Here is a 26,814-nt window from a genome sequence, read left to right as displayed (position 1 = left end):
TTTTTTATTCTTTGATATTATATAGTTTTATTTATTGTATTTTTTGAATTCAAAAGTATTAGTATAATTTAATTTTCAATAATATTATTGGTATATTATTTATTGAAAACTTATGTACTCGTATGTTTTTTTAATATTATATGACATTTTCGATTTAAGTTTTTTTGTTATTTTATATTATCAGATATTATTTTACTACTGTTAAATGTTTTAATAAATTAATTTTCTTATACTAATAATTTAATATTTCATGATACTTATTGCATTTTATTTCTACTGGTCGAAAATAATTTTATTATATATATATATATATTTAATCAATGAATTCATTCTTGCAGTAAAAGTTTGAAGTTCAATTTTACTTAAGTATTAGTTTGTTGAATCAAAAAAACAAAAAAAAAAAAAAAAAAATAAAACAATAAATTCAACTCTTTTATTAGAAATTTTATTTAGGCAAAACAATAGATTATATTTTATAAAGTATACGTGTAATATGCAATATAATTATATGATAAAATCAAAGTTGATTATTTGTATCTAGTTATTTTGGGCATTGCTATTCTTGATTTATATTTTATGGCTTATTAGTAGAATTCTTAGTAAGGTTTTAAATTCATTTTTATCTTCAAATTTAGAGTTATATTATATTGGAGACACACCAATTAAATTTCAGTCGATAACAATTACTGTTACGCTAATATTAACATTTTTATTTTATTGTATTGAATGTCATTAATATTATATGAGCTATCTATAATTGCGCGATTACATAGAACACTAGAGCATGTTATTCAATCGATGTTATTTGTTGCTTGAGTTAATTTCTAGTAGCAATTTAGACTCTCACTTCTATTACAGCCCCGTACCTAAAGCTTTGGATCCAATCCAACAGCATGTAAAATTATAATAAATCGTTTTGTCGATTATTGTTGGGTCTATTGTTGTTCGTGTGTATATATAAATACTCGTATATACTCTATATGTATATCATAAGTATCTTGAACATATTTTCAATATTTAAAAAAAAATAATGATAATATCAAGGATATTAATTAAAATACATACGAGGAGATAATCTGTTTTGGAATTAATCTATGTAACGTATCAAAAGTAACGGAAAATATTTAATTTGTAACTTCGATTTACCTGACACTCGCAGCGTAATAGTGTTGTTGATGCCTCGTGATGTTGTGCACGTATACACTCCAGTATCGAATTGTTTAACGTAGTAAATAGACAATCGATATTTCCAGTTACGTTCGTCGATTCCGATAGCCCAGCCTGAAATTATCAAACAAATTTTTGTTAAATGGTTAATAATAATATTATAGTGTTATATAATCATTAATATTAAAATATTTTTATTTTATCGTAATCATATTTACGGATTTTATAGTCACAGACCAAAAGCGGAAATAAATAAACAGAATACAGTTCGTTGAACACTGAACATCTAGCGAACTAGAAGTAATGCTGGACAAAGAGTAAAAATATATATGTGTGTGTTTGTTTGTGTGTGTGTATGTGTGTATGTATGAGTAAAAGAAAAAAAGAGAGAAATAAAAAATATGTATATGCAAGACAGACTATGCACCAGTTAGGCTAAGATTGTTGTACATTTTAATTCCTCATAAAATATTAGTAGCCAGAATTTGGAAAAGCTGGATTAAAAATTTGATGACACTTAAATGTTTTTCATATATCGCATAAGTGGGTGGAAGTCAATATTATGCAGAGTGTTAATTTTCAACAAAAGTCCCAATTAATCAGTTTTAATGATAGAATAAATTAGTTACAAAAAAAAAAAAACTATATATAGTCTTTGCTGTACTTAAAATTTATAAAACTAGTTGGTATCGTAATCATAAGAAAATCGATGTTTGTTGAAATTATTAAATTGTTTTTTGGTAAAAAAAATATTGTTAAGAATACAAATAAGGTGCATAATTTGCAAGAAAACCCAATCAGCTTTTGAAGAATACTAGTTCTGATGGCGAACTATTCATATAAGAGCGGTTAACATTTCACTAGTTTATTTATTCAATTTATACTTTAAGGACTGAAGTTTTGTTTCAAAACCGTTGTAAATATAAATCGCAGCGTGATGTAAATTAATTTTTGTTAATTTATTTCACAACACGATTCCGTGCAATGTTTTAAAAACAACGTCGATCAAATAATTGTACAAAGGGAATCAAGTTTAATTTATGGTGACTGGTATACTTAAAATTGCGCCTATGCGTCGTAAGTACAATATTAAGCCTACTGTTTATTATTTAAATATTTATTCCATTGCTTCCTTAGAGAAAACACAAATGACGATATTATATACGTTTTTTATATTTTGCATTTTGATGTAGAAGCTTCAGAGTCGTATTAAAAAAAAAAAAAAAAATATCACCATTATTAAATAAAATATAATATAATTTGAATCAAAATATTTTTAACATCTAAATAAATAATTATTTTCTAATTTTGATCCTGGTCATTCTTACTTTCTATATTTATGAACTTCGATGAATTGATAAGTGATGACATTTTTTATTAAAAAGTATTTATAAATCTACATCGGAATTGTTTATTTATTTGAATAGAAAATTAACATAATCCAATTTCTATAATTATGTATTTTTAATTTATACTCGTTATATATATTATAACGATATTATATTATATTATTGTTAAAAGGTAAGTAAATCCTCATAAATAAACAAGTTATCATTTCCATATATTTTTTATTATATAAAATCAAATTTGTCAGGTTATCTAAAACATATAATAATTTTCTTAGTATTAATAATATTACTATTTTTAAAAATATTTATAAAAGTTAACCAAGGGGATTTTATACTTGATTTTATACTAGTTTTATACTTGAAAGATAAACGTTCTGCTGTCACAACTGTATAAAACAATTGTGTATCTACTTTATAAAAACACAAGTAATATTTTATTGTACCTAAAATTTATTTTTAAATGTTTGATACCTTTACTCTGTCGTATATACGAGGTAGACAATAAAATATAAGTATAGAATTTTAAATTACTTAACACCATTATTAATCAACATTAAAATCAAATATATATGAAACCTAGTGAACATGCTCTTGCGATTTCAATCACAAAACTTTAACTGAAGGCATATCTAAATTCTTCACTGGATTAAGAAATTCATTAAGCGTGCATTGCGTTCGGATCGTTTCACAATTTTATTTATTTTAACTTTAGAATATATTATGTAAAATATTTGAAATAATAATAAAACTTGGGTAACTATTTATCATACGAAAAGTAAATGTTCATTTGTTCAAATATACTAGGTACAATACACGATATTAATATATATATAAAATGATATATAATATTTATATTTTTATTTTTATTTTTAGAAACATCAAGTTGAAAATTAAAAATATAACTTATTCTCAAAAAATTATAATCACCTATTAGTTTCTAAAACGTTTTTCAAAAAAAATAAATTGTTAATTGGGTACCAAATATTTAACATAAATCTATTAATATTTATTATAAGTTATTATAATACAATTATTCCATAGAACGACCATGAGCAAATAGATAAAAGCTTCCTGTTTTACCCAATTTTCTATTTGTAAACTAGTAATGCGGTTGAAAGTCAACATTAGCAATGACTACCGTCAACATGTTTGTAGTGTGTACATTGCACTCATTAACATGTGAGAAGGGTTGTGGATTTTGCAGTTAAATCTACTACAATTACATTGGTCGTGCGCGAATCTATTGATAGAAATAGGTGAAACGTTGGTCATAAAATACTTATGACTACTATACCCGACTTAAGTTCGAAAACATAAATCAGCTTGTATTCACCATCGATTTCATCATATCGTCATATAACATATTTCTACGTGCGTTGTGACGGCTGAAAAAAAAACAGGAAGCGATGGATATAAAATTAAAAAACATCGGATCACTGTTTAATAGAAATCGAATCGTAATAGCTTTTGTGTGCCTAGTATTTTGCTCTACAGTCAACATTTGTGTCATACACCGAAAGCCTACCAATTGAATTCCCGGAAAATGTATTGTTATGATTTATATTAAACATACCCGCTTGAAACAGAAAAACCTGTTAAAAAAATTGTTATCCTGCGTTTTCACAACATACGAGTAACATATCAAAGGAAGGAAAGGAGGTGAAAAAAAATAGTGTTCTTCTTATAAAAAAGTAAAATGAAATGCTGCACATAATCAAATATTTGTTCAGAGCATACGATGTGCATGTATATACATAATGGATCAGCTCTTTGCCTGCAGTGTCTGCCTAATGATTTTCATTAATCCCCTAGTCCGTCAACATGGTCCCATAGCAAACATTTCGCTCTTCGCCGCTGTTGACTGGTGCGGCGCAGTCGTTTACTCTGGGCACGACGTGAGGGGTCGCACAATTTGGCAGACAGAAGACAACAACGATCGGTCGCGAGGGGGGTTGTCGGGGGAGGTTCATAGTGTCGGACCGAGTACACTGACCAACGTTATATAATGGCTGGGACGCAATAAAAATGCAAACGTGCATAAATAAAATAGTTATAACATTTAATATGTGTTCACTTCAGTGACATGGCATATTGTTAGCCGCAGTACGCGCGCCTGGACACAAATAACACGTTCGTCGTGTGTATTTAAATTGAAATATTGTAGATTAATGTGTGTGCGAATTCGTGTACGTGTGTGTACGTGTGTGTGTGTGTGTGTGTGTGCATATATGAGTGTTACTCGGGGAGGGGATTTCAGTTACAATACCGACAATGCTTGCGAATATATATTATACACCAAAAAGGATATTATTGCGTAGACAGTAGTAAGAGATGATTCTTCCTCATCCGGCCTTGGTGTCACTTATACCGAACAAAGGGTTATGTAATAAGGGTTTCGACTTTCAAAAATGTCGTCTTTTGAAGAGATAAACGGTCGCTTCTACACGAGATTGTCGTATACACGAGTACGCAGTACAATTGTAATATTATTTCGAACATATCCAACTAGACTCTTGTAAAATTCCAAAAACAAATTGTCTTTATCTTCCAGCAGTCTATTTTCGTCTGAATATGTTGATGACGAGACACACAAGTGCTTTGAAGAATTTGTTAATACTGTAATACGACTTATCTGCAGTCTTGCATTAGGTATATAACGCTTTCGTCCCTCAACAGTACTTATAAATATCTATTAAAATATAAAAAAGAAGATGAAATCGTGCCTAAAAGAGTAATAACTAAATAAATTGAAAAATACTACTTCAATTCTGAAACTTGAATTTTTAAATTTGAAATACTAAATATAAAAATATTCTGATTTTATTTCTATTATTTTTAGATCTAAAACTGAAAATTTAATGAATAAAATGCAACTTAAGAGTGATTATATTTTTAGAAAAATTTAAAATTTGTAAACTCAATAACTGTTCGATAATAATAAATAATTGTTCGAACACTTATTTAACATATTTATGAATTGTACAATTTTAAAATATGTTATAAACCACGTTTTAATATACATATACTGTTGGAAAAATTTAATTTTAGAGCATTGTATTGCGCATCAAAATCAGAAATTTTATAAAATAAAAATTGTACAGCGATTCTATAAGTTAAGGTGTTTTAATATCGAAAATCTAATTCATTAGTATTTTAGGATAAGGTTTCAGAGATCTTTTATATTTTTTCTAGGCTTTATTCATGTAATTATTTTCAAATAGCTGACAGTTACTAAAATAATACGTCCATTAATCAAATTCGTCATCCAAATCATTATATAATTATTATATTTTGTTAGTTTATAAAAACGTTTAGTAAAATATTACTCAACTCAATTTAAATTAAATATGATCATTGATGAGCAAAATATTTCATTATAATATTATTCATATTATGATCATCACAATCTAACGGTGTATTTATGGTGTCAATGATGATGTCAAATTATATAGGTTAGATATCCTCATCGCTTGAGAATATTTTTGTTCTAATTACATTTTTAAATTATAACATTACTTCTATATTTGATGAAATTTTAAAATTCTAAAAGTATGACAGAAATGTAATATTTTATTTATTATTTATTCATATTGATCGGACTCTGTTAGAATTAATAACAATATCTAGATTTTGTAGTACATTAAAGAATAATTAAGTAAATATTTCTCTCATTGAAAAAATTCTTAATACGCCATTGCCACAACAGTTCTAGTATGAATTCGATGTATTTTAGTTAGCTAATAATAATATTTTAATTAGATTTTTTTCATTTACATAAATTAATCACATCAGTTTTATTTATAAAATACTTTTGAAACCATTTAAAAAAAAATTGTATTCCATAAAAATAATACGATACACACGGGACGAGTTTAAATAATTTATTTTTATTTTAATTACACTTTAATTACTTTTTATTATTAAATATATATGAAACCTGTTGAAAGTATATATTTCTAATATACACATGTTTTAATTTTAAGCATAATAAAATAATATTATTAATTTCGGACTAAAATATGATACATGAAATGTATGCTTATAGTGTAGAAAGATCGAGGCAAATGGTCTAGTAAACTAAACGTGTTTTTCATTATTTTAATAATCATTATTTTATGAAGGAATAATATACATTTTCTATTTCACACCTGTTCATGACCCGTTTTAACAAAACGGGATTTAAAGTTATAGCCTCGTGTAAAACATAATAACTTGCAGACCATACGTGCATCTGGGGCCCTACTTTACTTTTCCCCTTATTGCCTAACGACAAGTTCATACTATTTTTCATATGACCACCTGACCCGAATAAGGCTTTTACTGCATTGGTTAAAGCCACATGTATTATTCCCGTGTTCCGTTGATATATTTCCTTGTTATTATTTCTTGAATATTACAAGCCTCCTGGGAGAAATGCGAGGAAGAAAATCATATATTAAAGAAAAATAAAATTCGTTGTTCTCGTTAAAAAAATAAAAAAAATATAATAGAAATTATACGGTACACTAAAATTTATAAAGGTAAAATAATAAATAATTCGATAGGTCACCTTGGCATAGTTGTGAAATATAATAGTAGCTGTAAAAAAGTTGGACTACTATCTTCGATTATATTACTCCATCCGAACTCTTAGATTAAGATAAATGATGTGTATCGCGAGTAGTGATAACTTACATAATGGTCACTCAAAGATAGTTGACATGATAGATTCATGATGGCCAACACAATTGACTCACAATGTTCGATTTGACACACTCATAATGACCGATAACTATTCAATTATATAAATCAATCATAATATATAAAAAATTATAAAAAAAAAAACATTTTGAAAACTAACAAACATTATTTACATACTTTATATGACTATGTAATCGATAAAGGAAGGAAAGGAAGAGACCAAGGAGAACACCACGGAAAAAATGGAAGGACAGCGTCAAGAAATTATTAGAATATAATGGAGTGGACTGGGAACAGACTATGATAAAAAGCGACGGAAAGAAGTATTTTTGGCGTCTAAGAATCTAAATGGCTCGTTAAATCCCGAAAAAAAAAATAAAATAAAATTGGTAAATCAATAGATAAATTAATATTACGTCGCTTTTAAATAATACAATTATAAAATAGTATTATATCATTTTTTTTCTCCATAATTCACTGTATTGATCTTAAAACTCTTATAATAAGTTATAATAGGTATTTCTTTTATTTTTCAATGACAATCAAGTGTAAATCGAGTTTTTCGATCAAAATATAATTATTGTATTTGATTAATGTAATATGTTTGTAGTATTTATGTTATTAGGTTTAAAATGATCAAGATTGTTAGCTAAAAAACAACTATTGCAATTAAAAAAGATAACTACAACTGAAATATAATGAAATAGTTTGGATATGGTATGGTAAATATATGTTAGAAATAATTTTAATCATAATAAAAATGTTAAAATATTAATAGTGTTCATGTTCTGTAAAATATGCATGAAGATATTCTCGACAGAGTTAAAATGCGTCTTCAGTTGATTACCCTTTTAAACAAATGGTATGCAATAAAACATTTTCAAAAATAATTAAACAATAAGGGAAGTTATTAATTGTTACATTACTTCTATAATTATGTATTTTTTTTTTATATGCTTCTTTATACTATATTAAAGAAGACTAAATGTTTTTAAACTTAAACGCGAAGAATGGAAAATTATGAAGAAAGCGTTCTAAAAAAGAAACTACCCAATTATTTTATCATAAAATTTACGAAATTAATAAAATTGAATAACAATTGTTGAAAACTATTGTGAAAGTATCAAAAACTAAATTACAAATAGTACAATAAATCTTTATCTTATAGTCCTATACTAAATTATCTGTAAAATACTTTTGGTAAAACTTTACAACAAAATAATAATTTACATGTAAAAAAGATTATAGTAGTGATACAAACAAAAAAAATACTATAATTAAAAAACAGTTGCACGTCTGAACTCGCTTAAAAATATAAAATTCGTAAATTACAACTAGTATTTATCATGAACATGTTAATAAACCTATTAAAACTATTGTAAAGTTTTTATAACTATTCATTTTATTAATATTTTTTTTCAGTTAAATGTGTTTCATTTTGAAAATCACACAATTAAATAATATAAAATAAATGATTAAAGATTTTCTATTCTTGGATAATTAATAATGAAAATAATGTGAACGGAAAACTATATAATTAAAATTAGTGTGGATATAAATAGATTATAGCTCATAATGAACATTTTTATTTGTAATAAATCTATGTTCTTTGTTTTTAGACGCAATTCACGTATCCGAAATGAAAAATGGTCAATTTTTAATTCTATATATATCCTCATAAAATGGTATGTTATTAATATGACATTTCTTAAACAGTAAATACATCTAAATACATAATATAAGTAATGACTATTATTAGAAAGTACATATATATATATATATTTATTTATTTATTTATTAATACGGACAAAAGTCCAGTTCACAATATATTTGTAAGATAACAATAATATAATACAATTTAAAATAGTAAAATATAACACAATAAATGAAAAGATTGATAAATCGAATAATAATAATAATAATTATAATAACAATGATAATGACAACAATAATAATAATAACAACGACAATGATAATAAAAATAAATTCAATGTTTTATAATATAATTAACTATTTCCCGAGGACATTAAAATATTTATGGGGTCGTATGACGTAAACTTTTTAGAAGAATGAGGAATATAGAATGAATGCTTGTTACGAGTGTGGTGGCTATTAACTTTGAAATTTAATTGACTTAATAAAAATGAAATATATAATAGATAATATATAATAGAAACGCAATCGAAGGAAATAACGTGTCATTAATACTATATCAATAAGGAAATACTGATAATATCCACAAATTACATATTTTCAAACTATCTCTTGAACAGTAGAAATTATGTTGACAACAGAATTTACGAAGTGAGAACGAAGAAATAGACATTTTTCATTTGCATTTTATTTTTTGCCAAAATATAAATTGAATATTAATTTTAGTTAGTAAATTTTAAAATAGTTCGTAGAAATATAAATGTAAAAAAAAAATAATCATAAGATTATGAAACATATGCGTTAAAAAAAGCCCAACCGATTTCACCTACTCGGAAATTTTTCTATTTCACAAATTCGACGGTGTACCATGTACGTTTTTTTTATAAATAAATAGTCTGCTCGTATCGAGTGATAGGATTATGAAATAAATAAGATATTAATACAGCTGCTGACGTCACTTATAGCACGTATATTACAGGACGGAAGTCGTTAGGCGCAAACATCGGATTATTACGGGTGGGCATAAAAGAATAATAACAACAAGAATTAATAAGTATCCACCCTGATAGTATAAGCACTGTCTTATCGCAACCATAGTAACCACGGCGGGTGCACATTCACAATTACTTTTCGGGGGATGTTCTGAAACCGGCCAAAACCTGGACCCTGCGCAGAGAACCTATGGCGAGTGCATTTAAAAACAATTCACGTGCGATTATCCCTGAAAACTTTTCAAAAATATATTTATTTATGCATACATATAGTCCGCGATTATAACGTACAATAATTGTCTCAGCTGGCTTCGTACAATAATAAAATAATTTGTATTTATACCGATAGAAGTAATATTCGTCTTAGAAGTTAACTTTTTGTACGGTTCAGTTGGAATAAACTAGGATCTACATGAAAAAAATAAAAAAAAACACCAAACGCAACACGGCTGCAGTACTGCGATGGTGTATAATTATTCGTTTCGTCCCCCGTATAGCGTCACGCTCGTATTGTAATATCTTTGTTTACCATATGCTTATGAACTACGTTCTCGCCTTGTCTGTTTTGAAGTGTACAATGCGGTTCTCATAACTGAATATATATACATATACGAGTATAACAGTACTACCGACGTATAATAACGACAACATGATTATATAAACATCACACTCGAAGGGTTCATGTGGAGCCACGGCTTCTGGCGTTCCATTGTATCACCACACTTGTTACTTATGAGGTATTGTCATATCGTGAGAAATTTAAAAACTAATAACCGCACTGGAGTACTACCGATTTTCACACTTTCCGCAACAAATGCTCGCTAGATAAAGCACAACGATCGGTGATCAAACCACAGATAAAATAGTTAATATACTATAGTCAAGGGAAACCTGGGTAAGTTGATAAATATGAGGTTTAATGTATTTTTAAATATAACACTTTAAGGTAAATACGTGCATTTTCAAACATGGATAGAGAAAATTTTCAAGACTGTTCTAAAATAAAAGTTTATTAACATATTATATTAATTTTTTTATCTTAATTTTTTTTTTAGTTTATAATAAATATTTAAAAAAATAATTTGGAATTTATATATATATATATATGCATATAACCCATATACTAAGGTAAGTTGATATATTTTCAGGTTAATTTGACGTATGTAATTTATATTATAACTTGATGGGTAAATACACTTTTTATAAAGTTCAATGCGTTTATTTAAAAACGTAAAAATAAAAATAATTCATATATTCAGTTCAACGACTTAATCATTATACATATTAATTTCCTATCATTAAAAAAATTGTAGTTAGAAACATAAATAACAAAATGAAAAATTTAAACAATTATTTTTATTATTATTTTATCATAAAGGTACGGTTTTTCTTATATGATTTCTCGGCATTATATCTATAAAATATAGTACACAAATAAATAAATACTTAATATAATACATAATTTTTAGGTTACTATTTTATAATATGACAAAGTAAGTTGACGACAGTCATATAACCCGTGTTAACTTATCCTGATAAATAATATTTTACTCAGCATAATATGTTCGTCTTTTTAACTTACATAATGGACATAACGAGTAAGTATAGGTACATTAAATTAGAGCTTGCATTATACTCTGTTGATTTAATATAAATATATGATTGATTTCAGTTACCATATTTTTGGAAAACGTTGTTTGAAAACGCCGACAGTTAAAGTGAATATATTGATAACAAAAAATCGTAAATAAAAAGACTTGGTCTTTTCATAATTATTACTTATAAGTAAAAGAGTTGTGTCTAACATCATTCTTTACATTTCTTGTAAAATATCAAATTTTAATTTATTCTACGATTAATTATTATGAACTCGTCATCATACTCAGCTCATCAACTTGTCCAAGTCTTCCCTACGCATATTAAAGTTTACATTATATTCAGGAATTTCTGACGACTGTGATTTATCCAAGTACACATGCCAAGATCATATCCAAAAGCACTACTTGTACCTTAACAATGTAGAAAGCCGTACAAATTATAACTGTGAAATTGAAAATTTTTCTACATTAAATTTGAATATGATTTTAATTTTTAAAATTATTGTAATAAGAATCTTAAATTATTATAAAATGCATACATTTATTTGAAAAATTTCAGCAAGAAAACTTAGTGCAGTTGAATAATATACGATTTGGATAATTATAAAACATTTTTGAATACTCTTCTATAAAATAAAAGTAGATATAGAATAATAATATCCAGATAATATCCATTGAGTGATTCACGTAACATTATATAATAATTTGAGGTAACCATTGGCAAACCAACAAACAGATAGCTAAGAAAAAAATGATGACTCACGAATGTTAACGAGTACACGAATATGAATATAAATTCAGTGACGAATGAAACGAAATATATCTAATTTTAGTATAAATCTCTGAGATCCCTAGTGAATCATTGAATCATGATCGCAACATACATATTTGGTAATTTTCCCTATTATTTTGACACTTGTACAAGGCTCATTCTAACCAAATTCTCCATGAATGTCGTAACGTATAGTTATATTTTATCGTAAATCAAAGAATTAAATTATACCAAACCAGTCATGTATTTCATTATACTATACATTATATTTTGTTTCACATAAAGTGTATAGGAATCATTATTTTTGGTTGTACATTTAACAAACGTAATAAATAACGTAAATACATATACGTATATATGTATTTATATAAGTATTAAATGCGTGGTACGTTACAATGATAGTTTAAATAATATATTATTTGATACGTGTATACAACCGAAATGTACAGTATTATAGTTTCATGAAAGTTATTGTTTAGGAAAATGAAAAACGTTGGTGATAATTAATAACCCATATCAAAATAATAAAACCAATTCAAATTAATTGTATTATCATAAATAACTTTTTTTTTTTAAATATTGATAAAAACCATAATAATGAAAAAAAAATCCGATACATTGATTAGATGGCTGCCAGGTTCACTATCTTCATTATAATTACTTTACAACGAAAGGAATTATTAATATTTTTAAATATTAGTGATGTGAGGAATTATAGTGCTTAAGATAACGGTTTTTTTTTTTTTTTTAACTGCGATTTAACTCCAAGGTAGTACACAAGTAACAAAAAACCATCACTACATAATCCGAAAATATTCTTGTCACCAAACCGTTTTGCCGCTCTTCGAGACATAAGGCATAAGGCTTTTTTAATTTCAACTATACAAATAGCACTGAAACAAATTAATCGAAGAACTGTGCCCCTATAGGCTTCAAAGAGATTATCACACTAAATGACACAGGATAATAAGATAAAATACCACCAATTTTCATTTTCAACTGAAATCTTGATTACAAACTTATTTGTGAATCACTTGTAGACATTGTGGAATAAAGCGATTTTTACTGTAAGATCTCTCAAAAACATGTATTAACGTCTATTCAATCTGCTGCATGGAACTTCACCACCTTATTTGTAAAACACCATAAACCCTTTCATCTAAGCTTACCTTCTTATATTCATAACTTAATAATAGAAAAACGGCGCACTAGATCGCTATGGCAAGCTAATAGATACCCATCAGATAAAACACGTCGTAATACGCTAACAGCGCTAAATTTAGAAAATTTCTCATACCTACTATAAAACCATAGCATCTCTCTCCATCCAAGATGCCCCAATATGGAAACTCACAAAAAAAATGGTTAGAGACAAACCCTCTTTCCCTTCTCTTGAAAATCCTGATGGCTCATGGGCCACTAATGATACAGAAAAAGTCAAACTCTTCCAAAACCATTAAACTGAAGTTTTCAAACCACATACTAACTTAATCAACCCATCCATATCTAAAGAGATCACAAACTATTTGCTTTTACCGTTGCAAATGTCTCTACCTCCAAAAGCTTTCTTACCAGCCGAAGTAGAACACTGTATACCTTCTCCCAAAAAATCACCTGACTTCGATCTCATAACATACGAGGTCGCAAAACGTCTACCGAGGAAATTTTAACTCTTCTAACATACATATTTAATGCTATACTCCATCTCTCATATTTCCGAAATCCGTGGAAATTCTCAATTATAGTAATAATTCTGAAGTCACCGAAATACCAGACTCACCAACATCCATAGACCTATAAGTCTTGTCTCTATTTTTTCAGAAGTTCTGAATAACTTAATCCTCAGAAGAATAATCCCAATAATATTTAACTCAAGAATTATCCCAGGTACACAATTTGCAATCTGTAACTTCCACTTCACTACTCATAAAATTAATCGTATAGCGGATACAATTTCATCATAACTGGAAAAAAAGCAATATTGCATCTCTGTCTTTCTTGACGTGGCGCAAGCATTTGGCCGGGTGTTGGCATGCTGGTATCATCTTTGAGATAAACAAATTTTACCACCTTCGTTTGATTAATTTTCCAATTGCACCTTGATAAACAAAAATTCGATGTTCGATACCACACAAGTTGATCAACTTTATCCACAATAAACGAAAGAGTTCCACAAGGAGCGATAGCTGCCCCACTTTTCTTTAACAATTTTATTGCTGACCTACGGATCTCAACAAATACCATAGTAGCCAAGTATGCTGAAAATAAAGCCATTCTTTCCGTCCACAAAATCCTTTTATGGCTTCTGAAAATCTTCAATCCCATCTTCATGAACTCGAATCATGGTATAAAAACTGGAAAGTTAAAATTAACAAAACTAAATCATAGCATATAAAATTTACACGTAAATATGGAATCTGCCCACCTATAACATTAAATAATATAACAATACTAAATTCGAATAAAATAAAGTATAAAAAGTTGAACTGCTCACACAATATATCCTCTGCACAAAATCAAAGTGTACGCTTACTTATAGAAATAATACACTCAAAATCGAAACTCACGTTTCACACAAAATTATACCTTTATAAACTTTTTCTAAAAATAATCTGGACATACAGTATACAAATTCGGGAATCCACCAAAAAATCCAACCTAAACAAAATTCAAATAACTCAAAATAAAATCTTCCACCTAACCACTAATGTCTCATTTTATGTCACAACCAAACTTTGCACTCCGATCTAAAAATGAAATAAATTACACAAATCACTCAAAATTACTATACTTGATACCGCAGTTCTTTAAAAAATCACTCAAACAACCTCATAAAAAATTTAATCTTACCCATTCCAGGAAAACTCCCAAAAGGGTAAAAAGAAAATGTTGATGTGACCTTTTTTCCACTTAACCCTTATACAAACATATACTATAACGCTCTAACGATTGTCGTCAGTAGGCGACTTCTCTAACATACATCTTCAACGTTTACATTATATCCTTATTATCATTTACACTTATTGTACTTATATTGTATAAATTATGTAATTCAAATAAAATGAAAAAAATAACAATAATAACAAACAAGACCGGTAAAGTAATTTAAAAAAGCTATATTCCAATTTGTTTAGTATTTTTCCTAATCGCAAAGAAACGCCCTGAAAAATATAATTGAAAATAATATTAATTTTTTTTTCCTCGACCATTAATTTTTATCTTTCAGTGAAATTTATATAATTGTTTTATTCAAGACTAGTAATAAGTTCTTTTAGCTCATGCTTTTATTTCAGAAAATTTAGCTAAGTCCATTTTTCTTAAAAAGATTTTTAAGTTATATTTTATTTAAAAATGTTATATATATATATATATATATTATTATATTTATATAAGATTAATTTATGAAAAGAAAAATATGATCAATATTTTGGGATAGTAAATTTGCATTAAAAGTTTAGCGTGATATTAGAAACAATTGCTAAAGGTTACTTTACGATATAATATTTAATTTTTTTTGTTATTTTTTGATATTAAAAAAAGAATTAAAATAAGCTTAGAATTAAAATACTTTACCTGTTGGTACTTATTTAAATATATATACATATGTACATAAAACTATTAAAATATTTTACATATAATTAATATGGGTCCTTTTAAAACCTATTAAAAATGTTGATATGCTCAAAAACCTGGTGCCTATTATGACTTAAATAAATTGAATTAATAAACTTTTACTTCCACTTAAATGATTACAATTTATAATCCATCATATTTTGTCATATTTTATATATTACTTTGATTAATCTCTTCTACTAGCTTTTTTGTAGTTCAACGAATTCTATAATAGCTTCCATCTCGTTGACCTTTTGATATAATATTTATAACAAACCTATTATAGAAATTTAATTACTTTTCACACGATCGAAATAATAAAACCAAAATGACAGTGGATGATGAACAATTTGATAACGATTAAAAGATAGAACAATATTCTTGGAAATGCGTTAAATCAAAACTGTTTAGCCGAATCGATGATCATTTATCAAACCATTTAAATGTATAAAAAATATCGATACAAAATATATAACATTATTTTAAGCCTGCATCAGTTGCCTTGTTTAATCACACCTGAATAGTCACGTATCTACATAGGTAGAACAATCACAATTTTTGTCAATTAAAATGTATGATTAAAACATAAATTAATTATTTTCTCAAATCATTGAATTCTTTTATTAAATGTATATTTTTATCAAATTGTACAATATTAAGTAATTAAATGCATGTCAAGGGACTATACGCATGGATATACAAAAAGTATCATAACGAATACTAAATATGTACGTATATATTTACCTAAAAATATAATAATTATTTATAAATCATAAACATATTATATATTATGAAGTATATAATATAATGTATAACGTCCAAATAAATTTAAAACAATTAAATTAATAAAAATTACACCAATTCAAAATATGGAATTTAGTATAAAAATTACGTACCTGAGTGATTGCGTAACAAAACTTAATCGCTTGGTATACAGAACCACACTGAAAGATAAACTCCAAAATCAAAAGAGTTACCAATATTATGTCATTTAAAGGTATCATTGTGAACATATACTTTCAAAATTATTTAAAATTAAATTGATCATCAGTGTACACTATACAATAGTAAAATGCGCGACTGATGTAGGGTTAATATTGTTCTTTATTTTACACCCTTAAACGTGTTTTGCAGCACAACAATTCGTTAAACTTATGATGGTAGTTGTACGAACTCTAAAGTTGGAAATAGATTATCGGCCAAACGTTCATAGTGTTACAACACTTATATTACATTCATCACTGCGATATTACTTCGATTATTAACAAATGTTTCTTTTGTTCACTGTTTAACATTTTAACACGTACATTATAACGGTCTAACCACAATCTAGTAAAACATTGTATTTAATCCCAAGAGAAACCTTCATCATTCAAACTCTCAGTACTACCTTTATCCACTTAAGTCAATAAACATACATTATGTTTCTGCGTTAGTTTACACGATTTTTTTTTTAAATCGTACTACGTGATGTTCACTTTAATTTTTTTTTTTATTTTTTTTATTTTACTTGTTGTGTGACATGACGTATTTGACAGGTTATACTGTTAAATAATGTATCCCATGCTTACTTATTCTAGACAAAACTCGAACAAATGTAATTTTTTAAAATTTAACTGGTACATTTTAAATCGATTATTTTTTCAAACAAATAAACATTAAAATATAAATAATATAATTTCACTTCAATATGATGTGTTATTATGTATAGAACTTGTACCACTGCTATAACAATCATTGGTACAATAAGATTATAATAAATTTTTCTAACAAAATAAGCCTTAGTTGCTAAATATTTTTGAAAACAATACTTATTTTATAAGGCGGTTATTTAATATCCGATTAAACACAAAACTTATAATTTATTTTATTTATTTATTTTTTAAGTACTTTCTTCGATTGAATGAATATTATGTAAAAATAATTACAACATCAAGTGTTGTAATTTTCACTCGAGTACTCAAAAAGACTCGATTTTTTCGTGCAGGTATCGTGAAATACACGACTAAGTGATATTCAGACTTCTTTAATGTTTACTTGTTGTTTTTGATGTATTTTCTCCATTAAAATAAATAAAAATAAAAAAATAAACAATGACCTTTATTACGATGTTGTGATATGAATTTTCGCGATCAATTCAAGCATATATTTTTCCATATATAAACATTATATATTAATATCCAATAGTAATTAATCAAGCTTAACGATACTGCAACTATACGATAATAATAAAAAATCAATGTGCATGCACGATGGCGGTTCTAGCATTTTATTATTTTTCAAAAATTGCAAGGAAAAAAAAATGATTTATACGTAAAAATAAATTTAATATAAATAAATAAAAAATAAATTGTGTTCGGTTTTTCTCGAACTTCAAATGTTACTTGCCGAAAATGATCGACACACAACATTTAAAAATAAGTGCATCATTATAATGTTATACGTCATTATACAATAATATCATTACTGTCTTGTTTCTCGTTGCATTGCATTCTATTCGAATTCCATGCGATATTCAAAATTACACGTATAGCCTCCCGTTCTATATAGACAACGACCATTGCACTGTAACCTCTTCAGTGGACTGAAATATATATAGCGGGACCTCTTAAAACAAGTTTTACTACAACCCTATCGTTTTTCTATAGCTTTGAGCTATTCGAACACTACTCGAAACGTTATGCCCGGAGGAGGTTTTATGAGTTTTCATTTAGTACAGTCATCTGATATCCCGCATACGCTCATTATTTATATAGCACGCATTCGAATGTGGACGCGCAAGTTTGGCGCCCACGTACCATGAACAGGAAAGGAGACTGAAAATAGCCGTTCAATTATAAAAGCCATCATCGTTGACATATAAGCATGACGTGCCATTTAAAAATGTAGTTAAAATGTAGTTCGATTATAAGAGTATTACCTAATTGAATTTCGAACATACCGTTTTCCCATTTCTTTGAACTAATTGCATACATTATACTATATATTTATTTTAAATATAATATTCTATACATTTCGAAATCAAGTCTGATAGTTTTTGATAGCATAATTTAATGGATAATATCATAGAAATATTTTAAACATGATTTATTGAGTTTGTAAATAATAACTATTGTATCATTTTTACATAAAATATGAGAATCTCAAATTATATAAAACCCCTAAGCATGAAAAAGTTGTAGTTTGTTGAGAGAATAAATAAATATTAATTCTACTATAAATATTATTATCAATACATTTAATTTTTTTTTATTTTTAATATAATAAAGTTTTATTTTACATCTCCGAGGTTAATGTTTGAAATAATTCACCTGTTTAAATCTTTCTCTCTTAAGGAGTAATTTGTTTTTTTTTCACACCTAATTTTAAAACCATTTATAATATACCATTAATTTTCTTTCAATATACAAAATTATGATAAACAAAGCTATTTTGCACAATAAACTAATAACGTTATATTATCATTAATACGAGTATGTGTATAAACAATAATAATTAATTTGTGTATATATATATATATATATACAGTGTTTAGAAGAACGTTGTGAACGCACGTTCATATTTTATGAAAAACACACAAACGTCAATACCTTTTTTTAAATAAAATATAGACGTGAACGACATTTATATTTTTAATGAACTTGAATGATTTTTGAGTTGTTAAAATGTACTTACCGGTTTAAATACATATTTATAAATAATAAATAGTAAGTACAATATGTTTATGCATAGGTTTTAAACATAAAGTAAAATATACCTAATATAGTTTGTAAAGGTCTCATTCATAAAGAATGCCAGTTGGCGATTCATAAATATATAATAAAAAAATTTAAATGAACATGTTCATTTTTTCATTGAATATATATACGTAGTAATCCAAGCCACAATCGTCATAAAAAGTGCAAAAAAATGTCAAGACCTCAAATTTGAACTAAATTTTTTTTAATTCCAATAGTTACAAATATTATGTTACGAAAATCACATATTATTTAATATAATATTATTAATATAATTATATATATTTATATAAAATTTCAGATTTATATAATTTTAATTCAAGAAATTTAATTGATTTTTCCCATATTAGGCTATTGATGTAACATTAAATTATCAGAAAATTTATTTTTTCAATATTATTAATTTTTGGTAACTTATTAAGAAACTAGTTTAAAAAAAATTACACTAACGGTCTACTAATAATTTTAAATATTTATTTTTAATCTATTCTACTTTGAATTTGAATATTATTTTTAAAATATTGTACATATATTTATATAAAATATATTTTAATATATACAAATATGTATATTATTTGTTTTTTAATGAACATATAAACTATGAATTTAAATACCAAATAATGAAAAACTCAAAAAATCATGTACCATTATGTTTCAAATAATATCGCGAAAAATATCTCAGCTCCTAAAATTGATTTATAAACCTTGATAAACAGTATTTATATATACATAATTTAATTTATATCTATAAGATTTATCACTGAACTGAAAATGAACATGTGGTTCTACGAAATGTCTTAGGGGGTTTCGTGTAATCCTGCCTTCGGAAACTTTTGAATTTGAAAATCCTTAGCAGATTTTAAATCCTTTATAATTTTTGTTCCTATAAATCTTATCTACGAGAATAATGGATGATACAAAATAGTTAAGCCCAAAACACATTCAATAGAGCTTTGGGGAAGAGATTAGTGTTGTGGCATCAATTAAGATAGAAGAAAATTACAATTAGTCACTTTAATCTCTCAAAAGTCATTGATCAAATTTCAATGGCAAAGGGACAAGTCCTGTTACAGTTTATGGATGACATATAAGACTAGATTTACATTTATAAATTATCTAATTAGAAAATTCATTGACGTATTGAAGGAAACTCTAACAAGATATTTTCAAAATTAATGCCACAAAAAGAAATTATATTTTTAAATACTTAGACAAATATATAGAAAACGATAAAAAGTTACAGACACAATTATTGAAAAATTGATATATTGCATTTTAATTAATGTAATATCATTGAAATACAATAATATATATTATTTTTAAGAATAACTATTATGGAACATTAAACAAATTATACTGTGAAATTAAAAATAATACTTGCCACATATTAATGTAATTTTGGTTTAATACAAATATCTATAGTACCAATTTTGATGACTCAAACATTTTCCAATATTTTTAACAAGTTTTTTTCAAATAAAATACATGCCAACAAAATATAATAATAGTTTTTTAATAACTATTAAAATGCATCCAAAGTATTATAATTTTCCAATAAATAAAATTTCTCGAAACGATCGAATATAATTTTTTATGCAATTTGTTTAAAAGTGTTTAATACATTTTATAACATAATTAAGATTTTTAATTTTTAAGAAGCTTACAACTGTTAAATTTTTGTCAACACGAGTATATCATACCATTTTGGTTTACCAAAACTAATGTGTATCCAAATTGAATTTGAATTTATAAAAACTTTTGAATATTACCTGTTAAATACGTTTCCGCCTCGGATGTCCATGTCCATTCTGGGTCACCATGTCGTCTCAAATAAAGGCATTCTAAATGCAATATGGATCCAGGAAAAACTACTAATCCTCCATTGTGGTCAACGGCCGCTGATCCTGATGGAACCCGAACCAAAATAGTCGGTGGAGAGTTTTCTGTGTGAAAACATAAATTTAAAAATATTGTTACCTATTATTATTTTATCACCAATTGAATTAAACACCATTAATTTCAGATGCTCAGGTTTATTCAGGTCACATGTGTAAGGTTGAACTAAATCACTTAACTGAAGTACTTAGGGTGTTTCTGACGTTTTACGGTACTGAAAAAAAATGTATGAAAGATACGTTAAGTATCTCGAGACCGTTGTCAAATTCAGGCAAACAAACCAATGCCGCAGCTCTAATATCCGATTTAAAAATCTTATTCAGTTTTTAAAATCTATTTACATTTAAAACGAAATTTGTATTTTGATACATCGATATTTAAGAGTGGTTAAATACTTTATTGTTCGTAAATTTGAAATGCATATTTGTTTTCCAACTCATAATAAAAATATGTTTTTTCTTGGTTAACTATTTTCCAATTACTTTGCATTTAAATCTTAGTGGGGTTATTTAGATTTATATAGCTTGAAAAAGTTATATTCATAAAACACATTGTTTTTTCTTTAGTGTTTAATATTTCACCTATTATAATAAATAAAATTGAACAATAAGTTGTAATTTTGACAATTTAAATTCAATTTCGTTATACATAATTTAATATTTTAAAGTAAATTATACCAATATAATCCCTATGATTATAAAAAGTTAAATATTTTTTTTATTTAAAAAATAAGCTCATTTTTCCTAGACATGTTAACGCTTTGCATTTCAAGATTCGAGTTTATTGTTTTAATCTGTAACGTTTTGTTTATCATTCAATAAATATAATATATTTTATTATTGTTTTTAAACTATATGTAGGATCTCCTTTCAGATGAGTGACTATGAGGGATACACCAGGTTATTTATATTTCATGTATTTTTATCAAAATTATATTTTATTTAAATTTACTTTACATGTTTAGTTAAGAATTAATTATGATGCATCATGGAACATTAATATGTTTAGATTTTTTTTTTTTTTTATCAATGTTTTTCAAATTAAAATTGATATAATATATTTTCAGAACACAATTTTTTTTTATAATTTTTAAGAAGGTCTTTATGATAACATGAAATTAAGAACGTTATATAGTTATAATTTAGTTAAAAAAAATGCACAAAGGTTAAAAAAGTCCGAAAAACGATGCTTTAAGTCAATAAAGTTGAAGGTCTTGTCACGAGTGCCAGCTGATTTAATTGACTACATTTTGAATATACTCTTAACAATTATTGATTTAACAAAATATGAATATTATAATTTTTAATTCGATAATTATTCAATAAATATTTGATTTAAAAAAATATTAAAAGAAACATCAAGATACTACATTGGGTAGCTTGTCTAAATTATTTATTTGAATAATTAACAAGTACTTGTATGCACTATATTTATCTTTGGCAAATTTATAATGATATTATAATTTTTATTTTACATGATATAGTTTTTATATATAAACATATATTATCATAGATAATACAGATCTATACACTGAATAAATAACCCCATTATATACATACTATATAACTTGACGCAAAGTATTAATTTGATTTGTACTCACGTTGAAAATAAATATTAAAAATAAAAAAAGTGTGATTTTACTAAACACAATATTTGTCTCTTTAGAGTTTATTTCTTTCTAGTTATGGTATAAATAGTAAAAAAAAGCTAGGCATTAATGAAAAATTCCAAGAACTATAACTAAAAAGAGAATAATCCTTGGTTTATTTTTAACAAGGAAATATGAAAAATTTGAAAGACTAATTACTAGATAAAAAAAACGGAGAAAAGGGATTACAAATCATGAGAACAAAAATGAGATCCACACATACATTGTTAAATTAATTAGAAGGAAAATACCTAGTTATTATACCTAATTGCAGGGCTGGGCAAGTTAACGATTTTTTTTAACTCGTTAAGCTATTTTAAAATAATTAAATTAAGTTAAATTAAAAGTTACTTATATTTTTTTCATCAACTCGTTAAGTTAAAAGTTAACTTTGAAAAAAAAAGTAACTTAATTTAGTTTAATGTTAAAATTTTCTAATTTGCAAAAATAAAAAATTGCATACATAATATTAGTTTTTACACTCAAGAAAATTACTAGGAAAATTTAAAATGATACATAAAAGTATTAACTAGCTATCAAAAAATCAAAAATCAAAAACTATATACTTTCACAGAAATATAATAAGCTAATAAAGTAATAAACTAATAACAATATATTATAAATTCTAACGAGATGTGAACAGAACACATGCTAGTTGAATAATGAAATTAAATTGGAAATTATACCACAGTTGTTTTGTGATTAATCCCCTATCGACACTCACTCTCGTGGTATTTACTATTTTCACAGAATATTCTTAGGATTTTCATGGGTGTATAGTGTTTATACAATAACAATGTTATAAAAATATAATGATAAAATATAATTCATATAATGACTATTAAAATTATTTTTCATATTATTTTCGTCTACAGGATATTCATATTAAAATAGTTAATTATAAATATACTAAAAACTTCATTTAATAATTTGCATTATTCTTTACATTAAAATTAATTTAAATTAGCTTCTTTTAAATAAAATTAACTTAAAGTTAACACGTTAATTTAAAAAAAAAGTTAGGTTAGGTTAGGTTAAAGTAACTTATTAAGTTAAAAGTTAATTTATAAAAAATTTAACAAGTTAATTAACTTAATTAAAATTAACCTAACATTTTAACTTAACTTTAACTTTTAACTCGTTAATGCCCAACCTTGCCTGATTATATTAAAATATCAGAAAAATAAATAGAAATAAATAATTTTCAATTGTATAAATTAGACATTAATTTAGATACTTTAAATCATTACATAATAACTAAATTTTCAATAAATAAAAAGTGAATGTTTTATGTTCATATTAATAATAATTATACGTAGAATATGTATTTTATAAATTAATAAAAGTTTTCCATTTTTGCCATGTATTTATCATTAGAAAAATGCATTTTGCCTTATTTAAATAAAAAGCATACATTTTAGATTGAAGAGATTTTTTTTGTGAGTTTGACTTAAACAACAGATTAAAAACCTCTATCTACAAATATTTTACATATTTTCACTTTACGTTATAAACAATTGAGAATTTTTTTCATTGGTAAATAATTTAAACTTATTAACTTTAATATTTTATTGAGAATTATTAATGGGCAATAAATGTTATAAAATGCCATATTAGAGAACAATGACTTAAATAATTATAATTTACTATTTGAACATTGTAAATATTGAAGATATTGATCTGAAATGTTTAGAGATAAATGTTAAGGAATTTTTTTTTTGTTTTAATTAGATGTCTAATTTAATTTTAATGCTTTGTATCAATATGTTTGAAAACATAGCCAATTGAAAACACATAAGATGTTTTAAATATGAAATTTAGTTTACATTTATAAAGTAAATATTTCTATAAGATTTCAATATTCATATAACTAATCATGGTATACAATTTTTAAACTATTATTTTTGAAATATCCTATTCATTTTTTGATAATAGACATGTACCACTGTTAACAAGAATGGTGTTAAATTGTCTATTCAGAACGCCGTAACAATTGGTTTTTAATTTTAAAAAACAAAAATATTGTGCTACATATTTTAAGATAACCCAAATTTAATTTTAAGATTTTGTTTTCCCGTTATATGAATTATTGATGTAAAATTTTTTTTCAATGGGCTCTGGAAATAATATATTAAGAATTGAAAATTCAATAAAAACATGTAAGTACAACTTTTAATTTATTTCATATAAAAAATAAATAGCTGTTTGTTAAACTTAAGCAAAAGTATAGAAACAAAATAAATTTAGACAGACCAAATTTATCATTTTCCTAACGGTAATGAACACATTTTTGGATATTTTGGTTGATAGTTTTTAACTAACAATATTTTTTAAATAAAAATTATGAAATAAGGTACATCAAATTAGTTTAATCATATCGAATATATTTAAGATATATAATATCTATTCTATGAAACAAGTTTTCTCTGATAATTATTGCTGGTGATATAATGCAAAATAGATTTTTTTTTTTTAAAAAAAGATAGCGTAAGGGAATTGATTTATTTTCTCGATTATATCCAATTGATTTCAACCATATATTAATAGATAATTTTTAAGTTATCGATTAATTCTCAAAGGGATATCAAGATATAAATACCTGAATAATTTGTAAACAGAGTGGTTGGTTGACATTTAGGTATCGGACTAGACCAAATTCCGTTGGTACAATTCAATATCGAAGGTCCGTTTAATTTGTATGTGCCGATTGGCTCTTGACATCGTGCCGATATCGTGTGATTGTGTGGTATCGTTGTATTAAACTCCTGGAAAAAAAAGAAAAATACGTGACCCATGAACATCTAAATTTTTCTAGATCTTTAAATGTTATTATAACTCAAACTCTTTATTTCGTTTTTTATTTTTTACGTTTAGTGCATACAAATACATCTTGATGGAATATTATCATAAATTTATGGTTGAAAAAAAAAAACTATATTATGATCAGCTGCTTAATGTATTTATTACGTTCAGCACTTTAATACGGTGAATACTAATACACCAGAACATAGTAAAATTACTCGAATGTAGAATAAATCCCATTCGAATGAATTCACTCGTTTCGGTTCATTCGTTTTCAGGTGCTTTTTATTTTATACACTTTTTCAACGTATAATACGTGGTAGTGGTACACGTAATACACATTACACATATCAATGTGTATGTTAACAAATATAGTAGTTAATCGTATTCTCTTTTTTTATCGTTATGACTGTTTTACGTTCACCCTCGCATCCGGTAGACGAACTGATATTATTCTAGCAAACGTTTATTGCCGAATACCAAGCACTGACAATAATACGCGCAAGATAATAGCAATTTGAACGTTTCGGAACAATATTCCAATCAAATTTAACCGTTTATTTTCGTACAACGTACCATCACGTTAAACGGTATTACCTGATCGAGTGCATTATTATAAATTTTTATATCCCGCTTTTTATTATCATTGTATTTTTTCGTTTTTTTACTGTCAAATATATGATACGGATTGAAAAACAAACATACACACATATACAATCATATTTAATATATGACAATGTTATTTGTCGGTTTCATTTGATTTGTTTTTAGTGCGATTATGCCAGAATAAATGAAAAAAATAATATAAACTCTGCCAAAACTAACAGTAACTAACGGGATAATAACAAATCGAATACGTGCTAATTAAACATAAATAAATATGTTATACGAATATTACGAACATATCA

At 25.7% G+C, this 26,814-nt stretch overlaps 1 protein-coding gene across 2 annotated transcripts in view; it reads right to left on the bottom strand.

Annotated features, from left to right (window-relative positions):
- Positions 1–26,814, bottom strand: part of LOC112691265 (locomotion-related protein Hikaru genki) — a 170,126-nt gene that overhangs the window by 78,394 nt on the left and 64,918 nt on the right. For both annotated transcript variants that reach the window (XM_025565423.1, XM_025565424.1), the window contains 3 exons: positions 25,704–25,869; positions 21,330–21,503; positions 1,147–1,281 (listed from right to left, as the gene is read on the bottom strand). In XM_025565423.1, coding sequence (XP_025421208.1) covers positions 1,147–1,281; positions 21,330–21,503; positions 25,704–25,869 — 475 coding nt within the window. The remainder of the gene's footprint in view (positions 1–1,146; positions 1,282–21,329; positions 21,504–25,703; positions 25,870–26,814) is intronic.

This window comes from Sipha flava, unplaced genomic scaffold, assembly GCF_003268045.1.
Source record: "Sipha flava isolate LNK unplaced genomic scaffold, YSA_version1 587_pilon_pilon, whole genome shotgun sequence".
NCBI classification, from domain to species: domain Eukaryota; kingdom Metazoa; phylum Arthropoda; class Insecta; order Hemiptera; family Aphididae; genus Sipha; species Sipha flava.
The sequence above is the reverse complement of the archived record's forward strand: the minus strand, read 5'-3'. Positions and strand labels throughout refer to the sequence as shown.